Source organism: Nipponia nippon, unplaced genomic scaffold (genome assembly GCF_047370975.1).
Source record: "Nipponia nippon isolate SJK-2023a ecotype South Korea unplaced genomic scaffold, ASM4737097v1 scaffold_5, whole genome shotgun sequence".
NCBI lineage: Eukaryota > Metazoa > Chordata > Aves > Pelecaniformes > Threskiornithidae > Nipponia > Nipponia nippon.
Genome location: NW_028262369.1, coordinates 34,454,052 through 34,472,355, shown reverse-complemented (window position 1 = coordinate 34,472,355; position 18,304 = coordinate 34,454,052). Strand labels below are relative to the sequence as shown.

The 18,304-nt window shown below is 37.6% G+C and overlaps 1 protein-coding gene across 2 annotated transcripts in view; it reads left to right on the top strand.

Moving 5' to 3' along the window:
- Positions 1-14,757, top strand: part of ADGRL4 (adhesion G protein-coupled receptor L4) — a 76,558-nt gene extending 61,801 nt beyond the window's left edge. For both annotated transcript variants that reach the window (XM_087733107.1, XM_009468214.2), the window contains 3 exons: positions 10,636-10,727; positions 12,319-12,487; positions 13,023-14,757. In XM_087733107.1, coding sequence (XP_087589233.1) covers positions 10,636-10,727; positions 12,319-12,487; positions 13,023-13,085 — 324 coding nt within the window. In that variant the 3' untranslated portion in view covers positions 13,086-14,757. The remainder of the gene's footprint in view (positions 1-10,635; positions 10,728-12,318; positions 12,488-13,022) is intronic.
- The last annotated feature ends 3,547 nt before the right edge of the window (positions 14,758-18,304 follow it).

The window sequence follows — 18,304 nt, the reverse complement described above, 5'->3', positions numbered from 1 at the left end:
CTTGAAACAATTGGTAATTGTAGTGTTTGCAACTACAAAAAATGGCTTATAAATGGATGTTGAAATTTTCAGAGCATTCTTGTAAACTTGACTTGGAACATGCAAGCCAATAACAGTTCTTGGGAGAGGGGTCCTCAGAAAAGCCAAATTCTTTTTATTAAGTATTTCTGTATGTAATAAATGTAATGAATAATCAACTGTAAAGCAAAAATATTCTAAGAATTGCAGTGATTGATTAACCATACTGTTTTGAACTTCCCATGTATAAATGAATGGGTAAATGAATAAAATATACAGATTGCAGTTGCAAAATACAAAAAAGTGACACATGAGTGATGAAAGCAGGCTAACAGTAATGCTTTTCATTAAGGAATTGCCTGCATATTCATTAGATCTAGTCGATTACTTAAACAATATATTCATCAGATAATTTATTTGATGAATTTTACCATTATTTGTCAAATAATTTATTCAACAAAAAAGGTAAAATTAATGGAATAGTGCATTCATCATATCTTATTGGACAGCTCTAACACTTACTCAGTTCTGTACATTTAGGTTGATTCAGGATTAGTAATACTGCTGCAATCAATGCAGAAAAATTTCCTGGCAAATCCATTACTCTGCTGTTTTCTCATATACTTACAAATTTCATGTACCTAATGCTCTAATCTAGGCCATTCAAACTAAGTATCTTTCTTGTAGAAAAGTAGATATTCAAAGAGTTTAAAGTTTTACATTTTCCCAGACTTCAATATTGAGAATGATCTGACAGTCCATTGCTCCCATTTAAAAAAAAAAAAAAAAAAAGGGAAAAAAAAAATAAAAGCAGCCCTCTGAGGTCAATCACACCACACTGGTGTAATCAGTTACATTGCCTCTTAGGGCTTCTTCACATTATTATTCCTGTTCTTCAGTGAAGCAGCTCATGTTCATTACTCTTGATATTTCTTGATATTCTAAGGATTACTATAGAAAAATTTGTTTGATATCTGACCTCCATCACAACAAACCATACCACCATCTCACATTTTTTAGTGAATATTTATGCTTTGGAAAATTCTGTGGGGTTTTTTTCCAAAGGTTATTTGTGATAAATGCCTGGTTATGTTTCTTAGATAGATGAGAAAAGCATACTCTATACCGTTTACTGTACATTTTTGAGAAAACAGCTGTTTTAAACTCTTTTTTATATCTACTCTTGTTCCTCAGTCTGCCTTTTTAGTGGAAATAAATTTCCTACAGGGACTAGCAATGGCTTTATTATTCCTTATGAAAGAATAATAGTCCCCTATTCATCAGCCCCTCTGTGGCTTCAGTGGACAGGACTAGCTTTATTCTCCAAGCCACAGCTTCCACACTGCCATGCCCAATGGATGCAGTTTCTCAGCAAGACCAGGGCTTTCATGTGAAATTAAGGTTTTTCCTTCCTTCCTTCCTTCCTTCCTTCCTTCCCTCTGTCATTAAAGCCCCTGTTCTAAAGTCACCGGAAATACTTGGAAAAAGAGGCTGTGGCTATTAGCCTACAACATGAAAATTACTTGCTCTTACGTTGTTACATAGGAACAAACTCATCACACAAGGCTCAAAGATCCTTGAACGATGTTCCATATAAAAGGTTTTTTTATAAAATGAACTTAGCTAGTAGTGTTATAAGAAAAAGCTTGTGAAGAAGTTCTCCCTCAGATTCACTGAAAGGACACTAGACTTGAAAAGTTAAGTGTGTCCTCTGTCATCAAGAGTGAAGCAAGCACAAACAGCAGGTGGGGGAGTACAGGTGGAGTCCAAGAGGAAGGGGAAGAGCATCTGCAGGTGCCAGCTGGCTGTGCAGATTTCCTGAGACATCCCATAGCTTGGTGCAGGTCGATGTCCCAGTCACCCTTCTTTTCTAGCAAGATAAACTGTGCCCACTATTTTAATGGATCCATGTGTATTGAGCCTCAGAGTATTTTTTTTAAGGAAAGCCACACAACTGTCTGAATCAGTCATTTTTTCTTTAATTGCTTAATATGCTGGTGGTGATTCTTTACATTGCCTTGCTATAAGCACAATTACTATAAACACTTATGCTTGCCCTAAATTATTCATTGAAAGGACACCATAGGTTTGCTTTAGATAGTTAACATAGACTGATGATGTCTTTCAGACTTTCTTAGTAATTACATAATGACTACATCCACACTACATATTTTCTCATTCAAATCACATTTTCTTCCACTATTCTACTGCCCCTTTGAGTCATCACTTGCAGGCATTTAGAGAAGCAAATTTAAATTCACAGTAGTAATTGCATGTTAATACTCTGTTTGGAAATCTCACTTGGTCATTGAAAGAACTCCTTGTGGCTTTGAGTAAAATCATAAGCCACAGCATGGGATTTTGTGACCACATCCACAGCAGAACCATAAATATTTCTAAAAAGCAAAAGTCAAAATCCTTTAGAGGATTTGGCAAACTGTGGAAGGCATGGACAGCTTTCTGCAAACTATTCACACCTTCAAAATGGCAAATATAACCTGTTGTCAGACTTCACATCTCAGTTGTGCTCCTGATGCTGCCTCCCTCCTGGTAGCTCATCCATTCACTGAAGCTAGTTGTGCTAAAAAATAATGTACAACTACTTTCGTCCTCTTTGCCAGGTGAAAATACTTCTGCAGGGCTCCTGCATAAGGCTCCAGATGCAGCCTAAGAGAGGTTTGCATTTATGCAAAGAAACCACAGAAGAGGTGTAACATGGAGTCTGAAGTCTTTGATGCACCTGGAATCAGTTCATTAAACAGCCTGATTTATGTCATTACCAACTCCCAAGTAAATACACCTTCTCAAAATCTTCTTGGAAAAAGAGGAGAGTAAATCTAGTAATTAATTATACTGCAAGCAAGATAGACCCCTACCACTGGATCTAGTTGGGCTAACATTTATGGCTGAGGTCAGTTACAGCTCTATTGGTTCATCCCTCCTGCCCTTGGCTGCAAAACTGAGGTTAAATAAAAGTATTTAGGTCAGCATGTGTTTAGCTTTGCAATCCAATAAGAAACAACATTGCATTCAGAAGTCTGAGAAGCTGTTTACTCTGGTGAAAAATATAGAAACCTCATTTATTTGTTTATTTATTTTCAGCTTGCTATAAGTGTTCTAAAAATATAAAGGAAGCATTTAATTGAGTCTAAATCTACAGGTATATAGGTTGTAATCTATGTGGTATGTAAAAGAACAGCTTTGAAGTATTCATATATAAAGAGTAATCTTATGTGAAAATTATGTATTTCCTGAGATAGGGTTTGAAATAAACTTTTAGCTATGTTTTAACTCTTAAAACAAGTGAAATTATGAAAATCTTAGAATCATAAAATTCAAATCCTGCATTATTGAAAATATTTCCCCAAAATATAGCCTAAAGCAGGTTTGTTAATATTTTTTTTACATTTTCTACTCGCAGATAAGACTGCTGTTATATACTTAAAGCATTCAAGAAGGTATATTCACTGGGGACAGGATAATGAGATAAATCAGTCAGGAGAGAAACCCAGACTGTTTGACTGCCAGCTTGTGTCCAATTTTATGCAATTAATATGGCATACATTTTCATTTTGAAGCTTAAACTGTTGTATTGTTAATAGCTTAATTCTGTTCTCCCCTGACTGAAATAACGATGACCCACTGAATGTTGTCATTTTACCCAGCCATTAGCCATACAGCCAGAGACAGAACTGTATTGCTCTCTGTGGCAGAATTCAGACCATCACAAGCTCATTAATTCAAACACTCATAATGAGGGTCATTGTAAAGACTGATACAGATACAGCTGCTCTGAACTTCAGACATTTTTTGAAAGAGCCAAATTCAATATGATATATGTAAAAAATTCAAGTATATGCCTAAGAGAGCAGCAGGAGAAATTTTCTCATTCTTTTTTGTGAGATCTGACATCAGCATATAGATGGTTTCATCAATTATTGAGACAGAGACTAAGAAAGGAAAAGGGAATGATTTGGAGGTTTCGTTTTTGAAGTTTGAATGTAAAGTGCTCAGACTGAATCAGAACTAGTATGTCTGAATCTTTAGAATTAGCTGCCTCTTTCTTATACCTTCTCTTCTTTGTAACACTAGAGAGCCTTAAAAGGCTGGTATTTAAAGTGTTTTAATAACTTTTGAAAGGCTGGGGTGTATCTTTTACACAAGGATATCATGTACGAAATTACCAATTCCTTTTTCATTCTATAAATACATGTTATTGGAAATAGCCTCAAAAACTTAGTCTCATATTAAACAATTACACCGTTAAAAAAAGAACTATCTTTAGATAGTCCTGGATGAAGAACTGGGGGATGAGGGAGATCCAGGTCTCCCTGCTCCAGTGAATATTTAATTATTTATATGGTGTGGAATAGATCCAGCAGGGCTGACAGAGCAATAGTGGTGAATAGCTGGTACAGAGGCTGGAGAAACTAAGGGTCATAGCCTAGTCTGAATATTAAGTGCAACAGAAAATTGTGCCTGTGTCTCCAACATCCTGGATAAATGCCCTGTCCACAGGGATTTTCATTGTTCAGGACTGTCCTTTCTGGTTTTAATCAGAAAAGCTATCCTAGTCAAAAGCCTTTCCTGGTGAAAGTATAGTCTAAACCAGTAAATGTCTTTTAGTGCTAATGAACTGACATTTTTCAACAAAAAAAAGTTAGACAAAATTTTCTTAAATGACTCTCGTCCTGATCTGTTTCATTTACCCAGATGTCCAGGTGCTAACTGACCTACCGCCATGAAAGATGGACCATTTCCCTCTGAGCTTTCAAGTGCTCTTTTGTCTTGCTTAAAAAAAGGGAGGAGGGGAGGAAGGAAGAAAAGATTTCTTAGTTGCCAAATTTGACAGCTGTCAGCTACCTTGATGGGGCAAAATGATGATATATCACTTCACTCAGTATCTTACAATTTAATTGTAATTAATTATGAAAGAAACGACAACTTTTCAACATGAGTGCAAATATTTTTATTTGCAGGCAGATGTTTTGCATGCTTTATTAGATTTTGTGTATTTCATACCATTCAGTGCTCAACTAAAAATAACTATCATTCTGTACCTACACAGAGAGTGTTTCACGCAGTGTGAAGCACTAACATTATATTTACTTGAGGATAGAACATTGCGTTGCTCTTTCAGTATGTAAAGTATGTACATTTAACAGTGGAATTAAGGACCTGTTTTAAATATAGCAGTTGATAAGCAACATGCTATTAGCAGAACTCCAACAGCTTGGAACATTTAGCATTTTAGGACCTATGTGCTCATTTTTATATTATTATTTAGTTTGCAAAATACAGTTAGTAATTAACAGGGAAGTTTGTAATTTGCTTAGACTATAGATGATATTGTTTCTCAGTGCTCTTCTGGATCCTCATCTTAGGAAAAAGAGCAAAGTATATATTATTATGTCTTCATACGTATACTACTCTATTGTTTTCTTCTACAACATGTGGATGGTTGAAATTCTGCTGCAGTGGTCCCAGAACTGCTGGGAGTAGAAGCCAAAGCAGCAGTATTTTGCACTTTTGCCCACTGTTGGGTGGTTTTCCTTCATTACAGAAGCCTATGCAGAAGTACTCTCTTCAGTTAGCCATGGTAGTATTAAGACAGAGGGAGGGATGAATCTGCAAACAGATTTACAGAGCTATCCTAGCTCTAGGTGGAGGTAGGTTAACACCACACAGTTTTTCCCATCCTATCCTAAAATACATGTGATTGATTGAACAGAGCTCCCCAGGCCAATTCCTCTGGCAAACCCTCCTTATTTTTGACAAGATGATTAGGAAAGCACCAGGAAATTTCTTTGTGTTTGCAATTGCTTTCTCTCCCCTGTGAATTTCTTTACAAGGGGAAATTATCCAGACCAACGCTGTGGCTGTGGGTCAGATCTGATCCAAGGACTTCTACTACTCCAGACAGCTCTGAACTCTTCCTTGCATGCCCGCTTTATCTTGCCCACCAACACTACAGCTGTGAACATGGGAACGGTACCATGGAGATCCCCAAAACACAGCTGCAGGAAAATTTCACTATCCTGCTCTGTACCACAGTGTGCATCCGTGATACATGCAAGTGCTAATCTGCAGAGTGAAACCCACAGCAGTGTCCACTGTTGCCTGTGAATCCCTTGAGACTATCGCTCTCTCTGATTCGTAGAGGTAAAGCCTTGACAACGTTGGAGGCAATGGGAGTTTGGCACTTAACAGGAGTTCTGCCATTGGATTAATGGGGCCAGAAGTCACTCCAAAGTCCTAAATCCTCATGACCCTTCACACAGATGATCTCCCCCAGAGAGATGTACTAAACACTTACCATTCTCCCTTTAAACTCAGTCACAAGTGTACAACAAAACCTAGCTTGTCCAGATTTGTGGCTCCTTGGAGTTTATCCTGGGTTATATAGACACATAAATGTGGTTGCCCATACCTGCAAAATCTTGAATTCATGGGATCCTAATAATTGCCTTTATTTAATGTCTATTTCATGTAAATGTATTTTAAGTTTCCTACCATTTGCTCATAAATATACCACAATGTTTCTAGAATTTCAGAAAGCTAAAAATACTTTTACAAATATCTTTAAGGAGAAATGATTCCCTGAAGATGGTATGAGCGGAGGTTGTTCCTATATCAGCCCTTGTCTTTGATTAACCACTTAAAAAAAAAAAAAAGGAATAGATTAATTATTAAAATTAGTCCTGTAGTGCACCTGAGCACACTGAGTGAAACCTGATTCCCACCGAATCTCAGGGTGAGGGAGGGCTGAGGATGCTCAGCACCTCACAGAATTGTGCTTGCAGGGAGAAAGTCAGGTTTTCTTTGTGAAATAGTAAGGACTGAGTGCACTGTTTGGCCAATAGCAGCTTGGGGTGGTTTGTTATATTAAAAAAAAAAAAAAAAAATTCAGTTCTGGGCTTGGAATCAATGCAATTCCCCTTTAGCCTATTAGACTTGCCAAGAAGCCCCTCTCAGGACACGCAGCAGTTTCTCTGACTGCTCAGCCATGTAATAACACTGAAAACAAAGGCACAAGAACTCACTGTGTCACACTGTAATGCCGTTATTCACTTGATAAAACTGTGGCCATGCCACAACATTCCACGCTTTGGGTTTGCCCAAAGCTGCAGAGTAGCTCTGCTCATTATAGAGGTAACTTCTCCCCAAAGCCAGTATGTGGCAGCAGCAGTCCCCAGGCTGGCCCTTTCCAGGCCTGTGCAAAGCCTGTCCTGAGCTTGGTTTCACAGTTGCCTGCACATCTTGCTCTACGCCAGCTTGCTGCCTCTCCGGAGACAGCGTGCCTTACATTTGCCATTTCATTCTTATTCACCTTGCCTGTCACCTTAAGGCAGCCTTAATTATAATGTCATCGAAGGTTTATTCAACAAGATCTGAAGATTGTGCTTTAATTACAAAAATGAAAACACATGATTACAACCAAAGTAAGTATAAAACACAATATTTGGCTATAACTAGCAGCTGAAACCCTTTTAGATATTTCAGCATCTCTCATACAAAAGTCCCTCAGTTTGTCCCAGCTGGAAGATTTGGGGATCCAGGATTCCTTGTGCCTATCTATATTTTAGATTACTTTTACAGCCTGCTACCTCCATTTCTGTTCATTTGAAGCTCAGTTTTGGATACAAATTCAAATGTCTTAAGTGGTTGCATCTTTGGCCAAGCATTTTGGGTGATTTGACTTCCCACCCCATTTGTTGAAATACGTATGGCTCTTCAAGGATATCAGTTATATAAAAGCCATTTCCCCTTCAATCCTACTCAGTCCAACTTCTCAGTGTTCCTACTCAGTCCAACTGTCCAATGTGAACTTTTTACTTTACTTTTCCCAGAAATAGCTGAGGCTACTGGTATGTTCACAGCAAAGAACATGCAGAGTATCAGGTTGAAGCAGAATGTGTTGTTTAGGATACCTGTTGGATTACCAGTTTTCTCTAAAGGCCACACTTGACACATTATTAACATTAGCTAGTCTTTTCTTCTGGATTTACCCATGAGTTCATGTTATTCTTTTCCCTCGGGTTTTGCTGCATTTCTGTGTCACAGGACAGTTACAACTACTTTGTCGTTACTTATTTTGTCCCCCAAAGGAAAAAATGCAGTTCCAGAGGCCTCTAACTTAGGTTGGGGAAAAAAAAAACAACACCCCACTACATTGCCTAAAAGCTACTGTTCTGAGACACTGAACATTGTGTAAAGGCAGTCTAGGCACTTCACTATAGATATTTTTTATTAACGGAGTGCTTCAAAATGGGGCAAAAACCGACTTAAGGCTTTAATAAATCTTGGAAATGACCAGGTATTTCAGAAGTTAAGCTTACCCTCATTACCCTGTAACACTACCTCCTGCAAGGCTACCTGAGACGTATTGTACAATAATTGTGTTCTGGCAGCTGACTCCGAGAAGCCGCTGTTAACCTCTCCTGTTCCCCCGATACGTACAGATTATTCCCATTAGAACGGATTGATGAATGAAAGGATCATAGCTAATGTGTATTACTTTAATGCAGAGGGTCAAATCCTATTATCCTGTGCAACGGACGGTGTAAATAGTATTTGTGTAAAGGAGCCCCACTGGGACAAAGAAAAATGGAGTCCACTGCCACGAGGCCCCACATTGGCCTGTTTCCCTCCCCATTCTTGCTCAGCAAAACCTCTCCAGTTCTGCAGCTGGTGTATGTGGGAAGGATAAGGGGGTTTGGCACATAGAGCTGTTTACAGAGCCTATTAATGGCAATAGGAAGGCTCTCATTGACATGAGTGATCTTGGTGACGGGCCGGCAGAGAGGAAGGTTGGTCACATGGTTTGTGCTTGCGATCTCGGTAACAGTTTCTGAAGAAGTAGCAGTGTGTATTCTCCATTCTCATGGTACTTTGATCACATTTCACCCTACCTTTTTCAGATTAATAAGTACATTAGGTGGGTTATGCAGATTACAGTGTGTGCACTAAGTTATTTGATATATTATTCACCCACAAATATAAGATAAAAAGTAAGTCTGCATATAATTACCCACAACTGCTGACTGGCTTATAATTAACTTTGAAAAATTGCTGGTTTAGGAGATATTATAGATTACAATTTTAAATATAAGGAGCTTCAGAATAGCTCTCACGATCAGCGCAAGTACAAGGTGTTAGGATTAATTCCCTAAACTGCTAATCAGCTCTATCTCCTGTCTTATCAAATTGTAAATACATTATGCTGTATTAAAGTATGAGCATGCAGCTAATTAAAGCAGAGCCTGCATTTAATATCAGATACTCCCCCCTTGACACAACAAAAATGTTCTAAGGACATACATAACAAGTGTTAACAAATGAAAGTGATTCTTTTTAAAGTGACGCTGTGCTCCTACAGCAGCTTTTTGTTTTCATTTCGGAGGATTTTTTTTTTAAAGAAAAGGAAGGAGGGAGGAAAACCACAGAGTCTTTCTGGAGAAACAAGTTGGGGAATACATTAATTCTATTCATTCTACAGCTGGAAGCCCACAGGAACCAACCAAGAGATTACAACCAAGGATCTACAAATAGTATCTGGATGACATCCAGCTAAAATTTGGTTCATTTACTAACATTTTTAATAAATTCTGATGTTAAATGCTGCAAAACAAAATAAGAATTTTTTAAAAAGGCAAGAAAGCAAACCCATCCACATTGTTAAAGGAATGCAGTATAAATTTAAATGAAAGATCAGTGAAGCCTAGCCGAGCAAACAGAGGTTCAGAACCATAATTGAGCATCATTTGCAAATCTCCTTCTTTTAGTTGCTTTTTTCTGTTTCAAACTCAAATAAAGCGATGACATTATAAAGAAGGCAGGAAAAAAAACCATACTGAAATTATGCACCTATGAAACAAACATAAAATATAAAAGAGAATACACAGCAAGGAGCCTTTCAACCAAAGTTAGTTTTTTAAAAATTCTTTGTGTAAACCTCAAAGTTTTTTTGTGCCACTTGAAAGTTTTCACACCCCAAAGACCTCAGACCATACGATGTTATTAATGTTATTGAGCAACAAAAGACATACATTTTGTCAAGATCTACACGATACAGTACAATAGAAAACCCATGGGGGGGAGGGGCTTTTTTGGTTGTCTCCATTTCTCTCTTCTTTTCTTTTCTTTTCTTTTCTTTTCTTTTCTTTTCTTTTCTTTTCTTTTCTTTTCTTTTCTTTTCTTTTCTTTTCTTTTCTTTTCTTTTCTTTTCTTCTCTTCTCTTCTCTTCTCTTCTCTTCTCTTCTCTTCTCTTCTCTTCTCTTCTTAAACATCTCTACTTACAGAAAAAAAATCTCAGCAGGAAATCAAAGAGATTTACCAATAAAATCAATAAACATTTGCAGACTGTTGGTAGTGATACTGTTGAGATAAGGTAGAGTTACAGCCCTGTTTGATCAATGTTTATTACAGGGCTCATATTTTTTTAATAGAAGTGGCTCAGAAAAGCATGGAGGTTTTTTTCCCCTTCTGGCACTGGATTCTGTAGGTTTCATATACACAGAAACTTTATTTGGCTTGTTTCATTTAAATGTGTAACAGTTATTGAAATTCAAAAGCATCCTGGTTTGAACTAAAAGTTCCTTTCTTCACTCCCCCCAGGTTAATTTGTTGGCTTTCGGAGTGATTATTTATAAAGTATTTCGACACACTGCAATGTTAAAGCCAGAAGTTAGTTGTTATGAAAATATAAGGTAAGTTTGCCATTTAATAAACATTCTACCTTCTGTAAGTTTAAATACAGCCAGAGATGAAAGTGAGTATTCAAAAATAACAATTTAATCTTCTGGAAGATTTGTAGAAAAAGGAATAAGTTTTTTTCTGTTATCCCCTCATATAGATTTGGAGGTAGATTTTACAGTCTTTATTCCCATTGAGCAATACCTTGTACATTAACACTGGGGTTGTGTGAGAGGCGTACGAGGAATACGAGTGGCCCGTATCAACCAGAGGGTAAAGCCTGATGGCAAGATTAAAGAAGTAATTGTCCTTTTTTCTTAAGTCCTTTCCACAGCCTCTGTGCAAGCCAAAACAAGATTTTAAAACTTATGCCTGAATTGGGACCAAAATATTTGCCTTGAAGTAGCAAGTAATACAGTGATAAGAGAATCAAGCCATTCATGTTATTTGTAAAATTCTACAGTAGGACATTGTGCTTCTGTGGCGGGGGGGGGGGGGGGGCAGGAGCAGGGTGGGGATTCTCTCTAGGATTTTTGCTTTGCATGCTGCTATGATTTTTCCATCAACTCACTCTCTTTAAAACTGATTTATAGGGACCTTGAAAACCATTTGTGCAGGAAAAGCTGAAGTGTACTACAGGGAACATTGAAAACAACTTATTGTTTGTGTTGCTTAGGAACACTCCTGCAGTTTCAATGCATTGCACTAGATTTATAGTTAGGATTTAGCAATTGTTTGATTGATTACTTTCTCTTATTCCTCACCCTTCATAGCTTCATGTGGTGAGCTGGTTTTAATGAAGTTGAAAATTATTCATTTTCAGAGAAACAGTGCTAAAAATGTCTGTTGTTCAAAGGAAGTCCTACAATGACTGGGCTAAGAATGAATAAGAAAGTAATCAGTGGCTTCATTTCCAAGACAACATGCTGTAATTTGCTCAAGTCTGTGAGCAGGGCTCTACAGCATGTTGGAAAAAAAAATCATAGCCAATCACTTCCTATAATTTTAAAACATCAATATGCTGACCCAGGAACTATTTGAGAGTATTTGTGTTCTAAAAACAAAATATTTTTTTTTTAAAGAGAAAGAACGAAAGAAAGATGATCTAGTTTTACAACTGGCACCATTTTCTGCAGTGAACCTGAGAGGCAGCCTGGGAACCCTTTGATGTCATGCACATGTACTGACCTAAGAGCATACTGTACATTTTTCTGGGTTATTTTTTGAGGAGGATAAGGGGGAGGAGGAAAAGTAGGGGAATGCTTCATAACAGACATATGTTTTTCCTTGGGGAATTACACTAACAGTAGATTTAAATCAAATCATATGGTGCTGCAGTACACCAGAGAAAACATATCTGAAGATTAAAGAAGCCAGTGTTTTAAGGCCCTCCAGTTTTATTCCTTTGCTCTTCTGCAGTGATTATGTGAGCCTATGCATGCCACAGTGCTACAGCACACCCTAAAGAGCAGCCCATGCATTTGCATTTCTGAGGCCTTTGCAGCTGGGAAAAAATTCCCTAGGCAGAATTCACCATCCAAAGAGGTGAAGGAAGGAAAATAGCACGTGCCCACATGTTGTCTGCAATGTTTCCTTCCTGTCTAGATCCTGTGCCCGAGGTGCTCTTGCTCTCCTGTTCCTCCTTGGGGCTACCTGGATCTTTGGGGTCCTCCATGTCGTACAGGGATCTGTGGTTACTGCATATCTTTTTACAATATTCAACGCATTCCAGGGGATGTTCATCTTCATCTTTCTTTGTGTGTTGTCTAGGAAGGTAAGTGTCCCATTCCTTGTGGGAAGTGACTCAGGTAGTCACATGTACCTGCACAGGCAGGTGCCCAGCCCTGAAGTGGACCCATGGTGCAAACATTTTATCAGAGCAAGACAGTAAATCCTTATGTCATTGATGGGAGAGAGGAGGGAAGAGGGGAAATTTTGTTGTTGCTTTCAGTGGAGACAGAACCTCTGCCCAATTCTTACCTGCTCACATATTTTCTCCCAGTTTTAAAAACAATTCATGAAACATGGAAAAATGTTTTTTAAAATTATAAAACTCCTTATAGTGCCATTAACCCAATGAAATAAGACAGCGGGTGCAATAAAACTCCGTTCCAGTCTTTGCAGTTAGCAGCAGGATTCACGCTACCCACAATATCCTGAGGTGACACTTTCTTCAGTATCCTGTCCTAAAGTCAAAAGCAGCCCCACCTTAAAACATCTAGTGATTGAAGCAGTACAAAATGACTTAAAAGACATATAGACCTATGCATAAATCAATTTCATATTTGAATTCATTATTTTTATTGCAGATTCAGGAAGAGTATTATAGGTTGTTCAAAAATGTTCCTTGCTGTTTCGGCTGCTTGAGATAAATGGAAGGAAAACATGCGTGAGCATCTCAGTGGAAGAAGGGAGCAACCTAGATGATGTTGTTATGGATATTACAGAAAAATACGGTATTGTGAAAGTATGAAATGATCCAGTGAGCAGGCATATCTCTTAACTGAATTACTGACTGGTTTTGTACATACGTGTGCATTCATGCAGCACATTTATATTATGCTGTATACAAACAGTATACAAAACAAAGTGGATTATTGCAAAACAAATATTAATGAAGACCAGGGAAAGAAGCAAATTTCTAAAGAAGCTCAAGACTTTTCATGATTTAGGTTTTGTTTCTAATATTAGAAATGTCTGCAGTTCTTGAAAGCAAGATACCAAAAAACAACTGGCACAGCAGATTTTTTATTAATTGCTTTGCCAGTGGAAATATGTTCACTGTCTTTTTGTAGTAATGAGCTTCTTACATTAAGTTGTATGTGGCCATCTGCAGGGAATGGGTTCCATTAAAGAGTCAATAGATAAAGATCTGCTTCAGCCCAGACTTTTGAAAACATTTCTTTTAATTTAAAGTAGATTAAAAAAGGAATTTGTTTAATGTTATTCTCTTATCACTTTGAAATATATATTTGTATATTAATCAATTCTTTATTTTTGTAACTTTTAAAGAACTGTTTAGATCTAAAGAGCTGAGGTCAGATCTGATACAAGAATGGTGGGACAGCCATTTTTAAGTGGAAGATTATTTTGTGAATACTTTGAAAAAGATCTGGTTCTTGTTTTATTTAATTGCCAAAAAGACTGAGATCTACTAAACTGGCACTATGATTTTGGAGGCTGTGGGAAGAAGATGCTTTCACAAGTTTGTCACTTGATAGAGATATTTGGAATCCAGACCCTGTAGGATCAAAGTAAAAGTGGTAGAAATCACCCCTGCAGAAGAATGCAGATTTAAATTCAAGGTCGTGTGCCTCCATACCTCGTAAAATTGTAATTACAGCAGTTTTCTCTACTCACAGCATCTTTGAGTCAAGCAGTTGTCTTCCTCTGAGGCTCCTGGTTTTGAAACACTTATCCTGTGTTTAACCTTAGGAGTATACATAGATCTACTGAAATCAAAGGGAGTACTTGAGGTGCACGTTTTGCTGGATCAGGACATAAACACAATGCATCAGCAGTTCCACCTTTGTCATCTTGCTTATTTTAAAAGTATGATTTAATTTCACCCTTTTAGCACCTAGCTTATGTGAAGTGCTGTGCAATCCTCAGTCCACATTGCCTTCTCAGGAAGTGTCTAGGGTCTCAGATGAAGCCCATTATTTTTACCAGTGAGGCACTGTAAATACATAGTTGTTAATAAATCACACTGTTGTGTTGTCTGTTAAAATAAAGCACTACTCTGAATTTTATTTATATTAAAGGCAAACTTTTTTTGGTAATTGTCAAATTTGTTTGTTTATTTTCTTTTTTCCATATACACAAGGCTTTCATTGAATGCACTGCAGTGACATGCTTCATTAAGTATATTCCATGTCTCTGTCAAAATTTTGGAAATCACAAGAGGAACCTTTTTTTCTGAAAAAAAAAAAAATTATTTCTGTTGGTCTTTTGAATGTAAAATATGTGAATAAACTGAAGTGCTTAGCTTTCACATTTTGACATGTTTCCTGTCATTTAAATAAATACAGTGGTAAAAGTTTTCATGGTTATATATTATTTGCCCTGAATTATTTGCTGTATTTCCTTTGCTGTTGTATATGTTCTTCCAGGCTTGGGAAGATGCAGATACATATTATTTAAAAGAGTATTTTTAGCAGGATATCTACTAATACATCATTTTTAATCTCCTGCAGAAATGTAACCTATAGTAAGTCTGCCTGGACAAAGAAGCATCTCTAGTAACTATATAATGACTTCAGCATGCTCAGGCAGATTGAAAAAGTTCCTTGGAAAGAAAATATATCATAAAGTGTTTAGGTTACAATAGTCTTTTTAATGAAAGAACATCTTCTATAGGAAAACTGTGCTCTCCAGTCTCTCGGTCAGATCTTCATTGAAACTCTGTTTTCCTTACATGCAAGGATGAGTTTTTATCTTTTAATACAGCACATAAGGAGCAGGAAAACTTTGTTTAGATTTATTGCCTTAGAGCCTGAAGGATATTGTAATTTTCCTCCCTAATGCATGCAGAAATACTGGCGAGAAATGAAAGGGTTTATTTGTCACAGCCGTTAGTAACACGAGCCCCAACCCAGCAGACAGAGAGGAGGAGAGACAATGGACATAAACTGAATAAAGAGAAGTTTCAGCAAGTTATGAAGAAAAAACCTTTTCACCATGAGGATAGTCAAGTGTTGGAAACAGTTGCCCAGAGAGGTTCTGCAGTTGTGTTAAAATCTTTGGAGGTTTTTAAGACTGGCTAAAGCCCGCAGCAACCTGATCTCATGCCTGACCCTGCTTTGAGCAGGAAGGAGGATGAGATGGCCCTCTGAGGTCCCTTCCAGCCTGAATAGTTCTATGAGTCTATGATATGAAATATCAAATCAGAAAAATAACAGTTGGGCATTAGTTACAATTTTGTTAAGCAAACTTGCACTCAAGTGCCATGCATCAGTTGAACAAACTGTTTTTCCAAAAATAAATTTGTGTGACATATTTGTCAGATCAACTGGTAACTAGTTGACTGCTTTGAAAAATAAAAACTTTTTTGGGCATCTTTTCAGATTACATGCTTTTGAGGGTATATGACATTTACAGGTAGGGCCAGCAGGAAAAAAAAAATCAATGATTGACAAGAGAGATAAAAAGTAAAATGTTAAGGTTTCACTCTGAAAGCAAGTGCTTGCTGAAGAGAGAAATTGTTTCCATTAAACCAATCAAAGAGAAATTTGTGTTCAATGTTGCATTTCAAGGTGTGCTTCAGAATATAATAAATAAGGTCTGCATTAAGAAAGACTGGTTTATTCTGAAATAATTATTTCCTCAAAGAATTGGAAGTGTATTTCAAAGGAACTGCAACATTTAGGAGTTCATTATCAACACAGCCTTTGGGAGGTTCAGTCTGCCAGAGCTGTGCTGATGAACAGATTGTCTGTGCTCTTTACCTACTGGAATGAAGCAGGTAGGCATTGAAAACACCATAGATGCTGTTCAAATTTATTTCAGACTTTCCACCACTGTCCAGTTGTCACACTCCTTCAACTCAGAACATGGTGGTGCCCTGAAGCCAGGAATTTCAAACTCATGCATCTTATTGATCAGCCATATAAAGTAATGTTGCACATGGTGACATCAGGCAGAATGAACAAATGTTTGCAGGGCTGATTCCTCCGGCTGCTACACCAGAGTCACGATAGTCCCTTAAAGCCCAGTTCAGAATCACACCCTTGCCAGATGCCAGTTAGTCACAGGAGAAGTCCTACATCCTTTGAAACCTTTATAGACGAGATAAAAAAGCCAAAACTTAACCCATGAAGAAAAGTAAAACTTTCTTTCCTTTAGGAAAAGAGCTAGTGGAAGGAGGGCTCCTAGCCAGCAACCCGTGCCAGCCTGTGTTACTTCCTTTCACTTTGTTCTCATACATTCAGGACACGCACCAATACTGTGCTGTGCGATTACAGAAGTGAAGATGCTACCTCACCAAAGTCATCCCCCAAAGCTATTTTTATATAAAATTAAGCCTTTAAGATGGATGCAGACTTGAAAACAGCTGGTCATCAATGCGCTGATACTCCATTTAACCACAACCAAAATGTCAAGTGCAAATAAGCTAAAGCATTTTCACAAGTTGCCTGGCTCCCTGCCAGCTCAGGTCTCATGGCCATTGCTGTGGGCAGCCTGTCCATATAGACTGCAGCCACGTGAAAGACCTACTGCCTTTTTCAGACTCTGTATCTCCATGACAACCCTCCTGAACAAACCATGTGGAGAACCAAGAGCCCCTGCAATATCCAGACTTCACCAGGAGTCAGATACATGGCCACGCATGGTACCCAGAGGTCCTGGAACTGCTGCTTTGAAACAAGCTGCAAGATGTGACATACAAAAAGTACCATAATTCCGTCAACTTTACTGTTACACAGCAAAATTGACAGCAGCAATTCTACTGGGTGAAAAGAACAGAAAGTATGAAAAAAAAAACCTCATGCAACAAAAAATAGCAGTAAAACTGACTGCTGAGAATGTGCTAATTTTTTTCAAACTGGAACAAAAAAAAAGCCTAAAAAGCATACAGGAATTATCTTGAAACATAAGCATGACTTTTGACTGATTATATTTATGATAACAAGACCTTATTTCTTTGCCGAGACCTTATTTTTACATCTCCCCAATTTAGAGTTGCACTTTTCCCAGAATTCCTTTTCCAGAGCTATCCCTTTAAATTTGGCAGAAGCTTTACTTCTACAGACATTGTTTTACAGCTCTTTGTTTCTTCTTGCCTTGCTGGTAAGTACTCAAATTTTATTTTATTTTATTTTATTTTATTTACTCTTTTGGATTCCCAAGGAAGTAGCATATTTTCATCATGTTTCATAACATAAGGGAGCTCTTCTGTTTTCTGAAGCATTGCCGAATATTCTAATTAAAACTAGCTCTAAGACTAGCCATCAGTCTTCACTGCAGTGCAATAGGCACCTCCCTCCAATGTAAGCCTTTGTATTTATTGTAACTATTTATACAAATGCTGCAGTCAGCTCTGAATCCACATAAACCTAACACCATTTAAATTAATTTTGTAAGACTTTTGTGAGACACTGCTGAATAATTTAGTCAAATACAAGTTGATTATAACCAGTTCTTCTTTACAATAAACAAGTTTGAAATCTGTGTTTTTAAGAAGCAATCCAGTTTATCGTGTAAAATGTGATGGGAACGGCTATGTCTCCAATACCCATAATCAGTTATATTTTAATCTGGGCAGGGATGTTTTCCTCCTGTGTTTGGCCCACCATTACTGGGCCTAATGGATTGAGTTAAAGGCAGCAATCTTCAAAATCCCACTCCTCTCCCTCTCTGAATGTTTCTACACTAAACAGGTTTCTGGCACCACCTTGGCTTCTGATGGGTTTCAGAAATAATTGTTGATGATACAGTAAATTTGTTTTCTATCCCTTGTGTTTAAATCCCAGTCTTACAAATACTCATGCATTTGCTCAGTTTTATGCACGACTAAGTCTTTGGCGTTAATGAGACTGCTCATGTGCATAAAGTTAAGCATATGTGCAAGTGCTGCATGATCAGGGTCTTA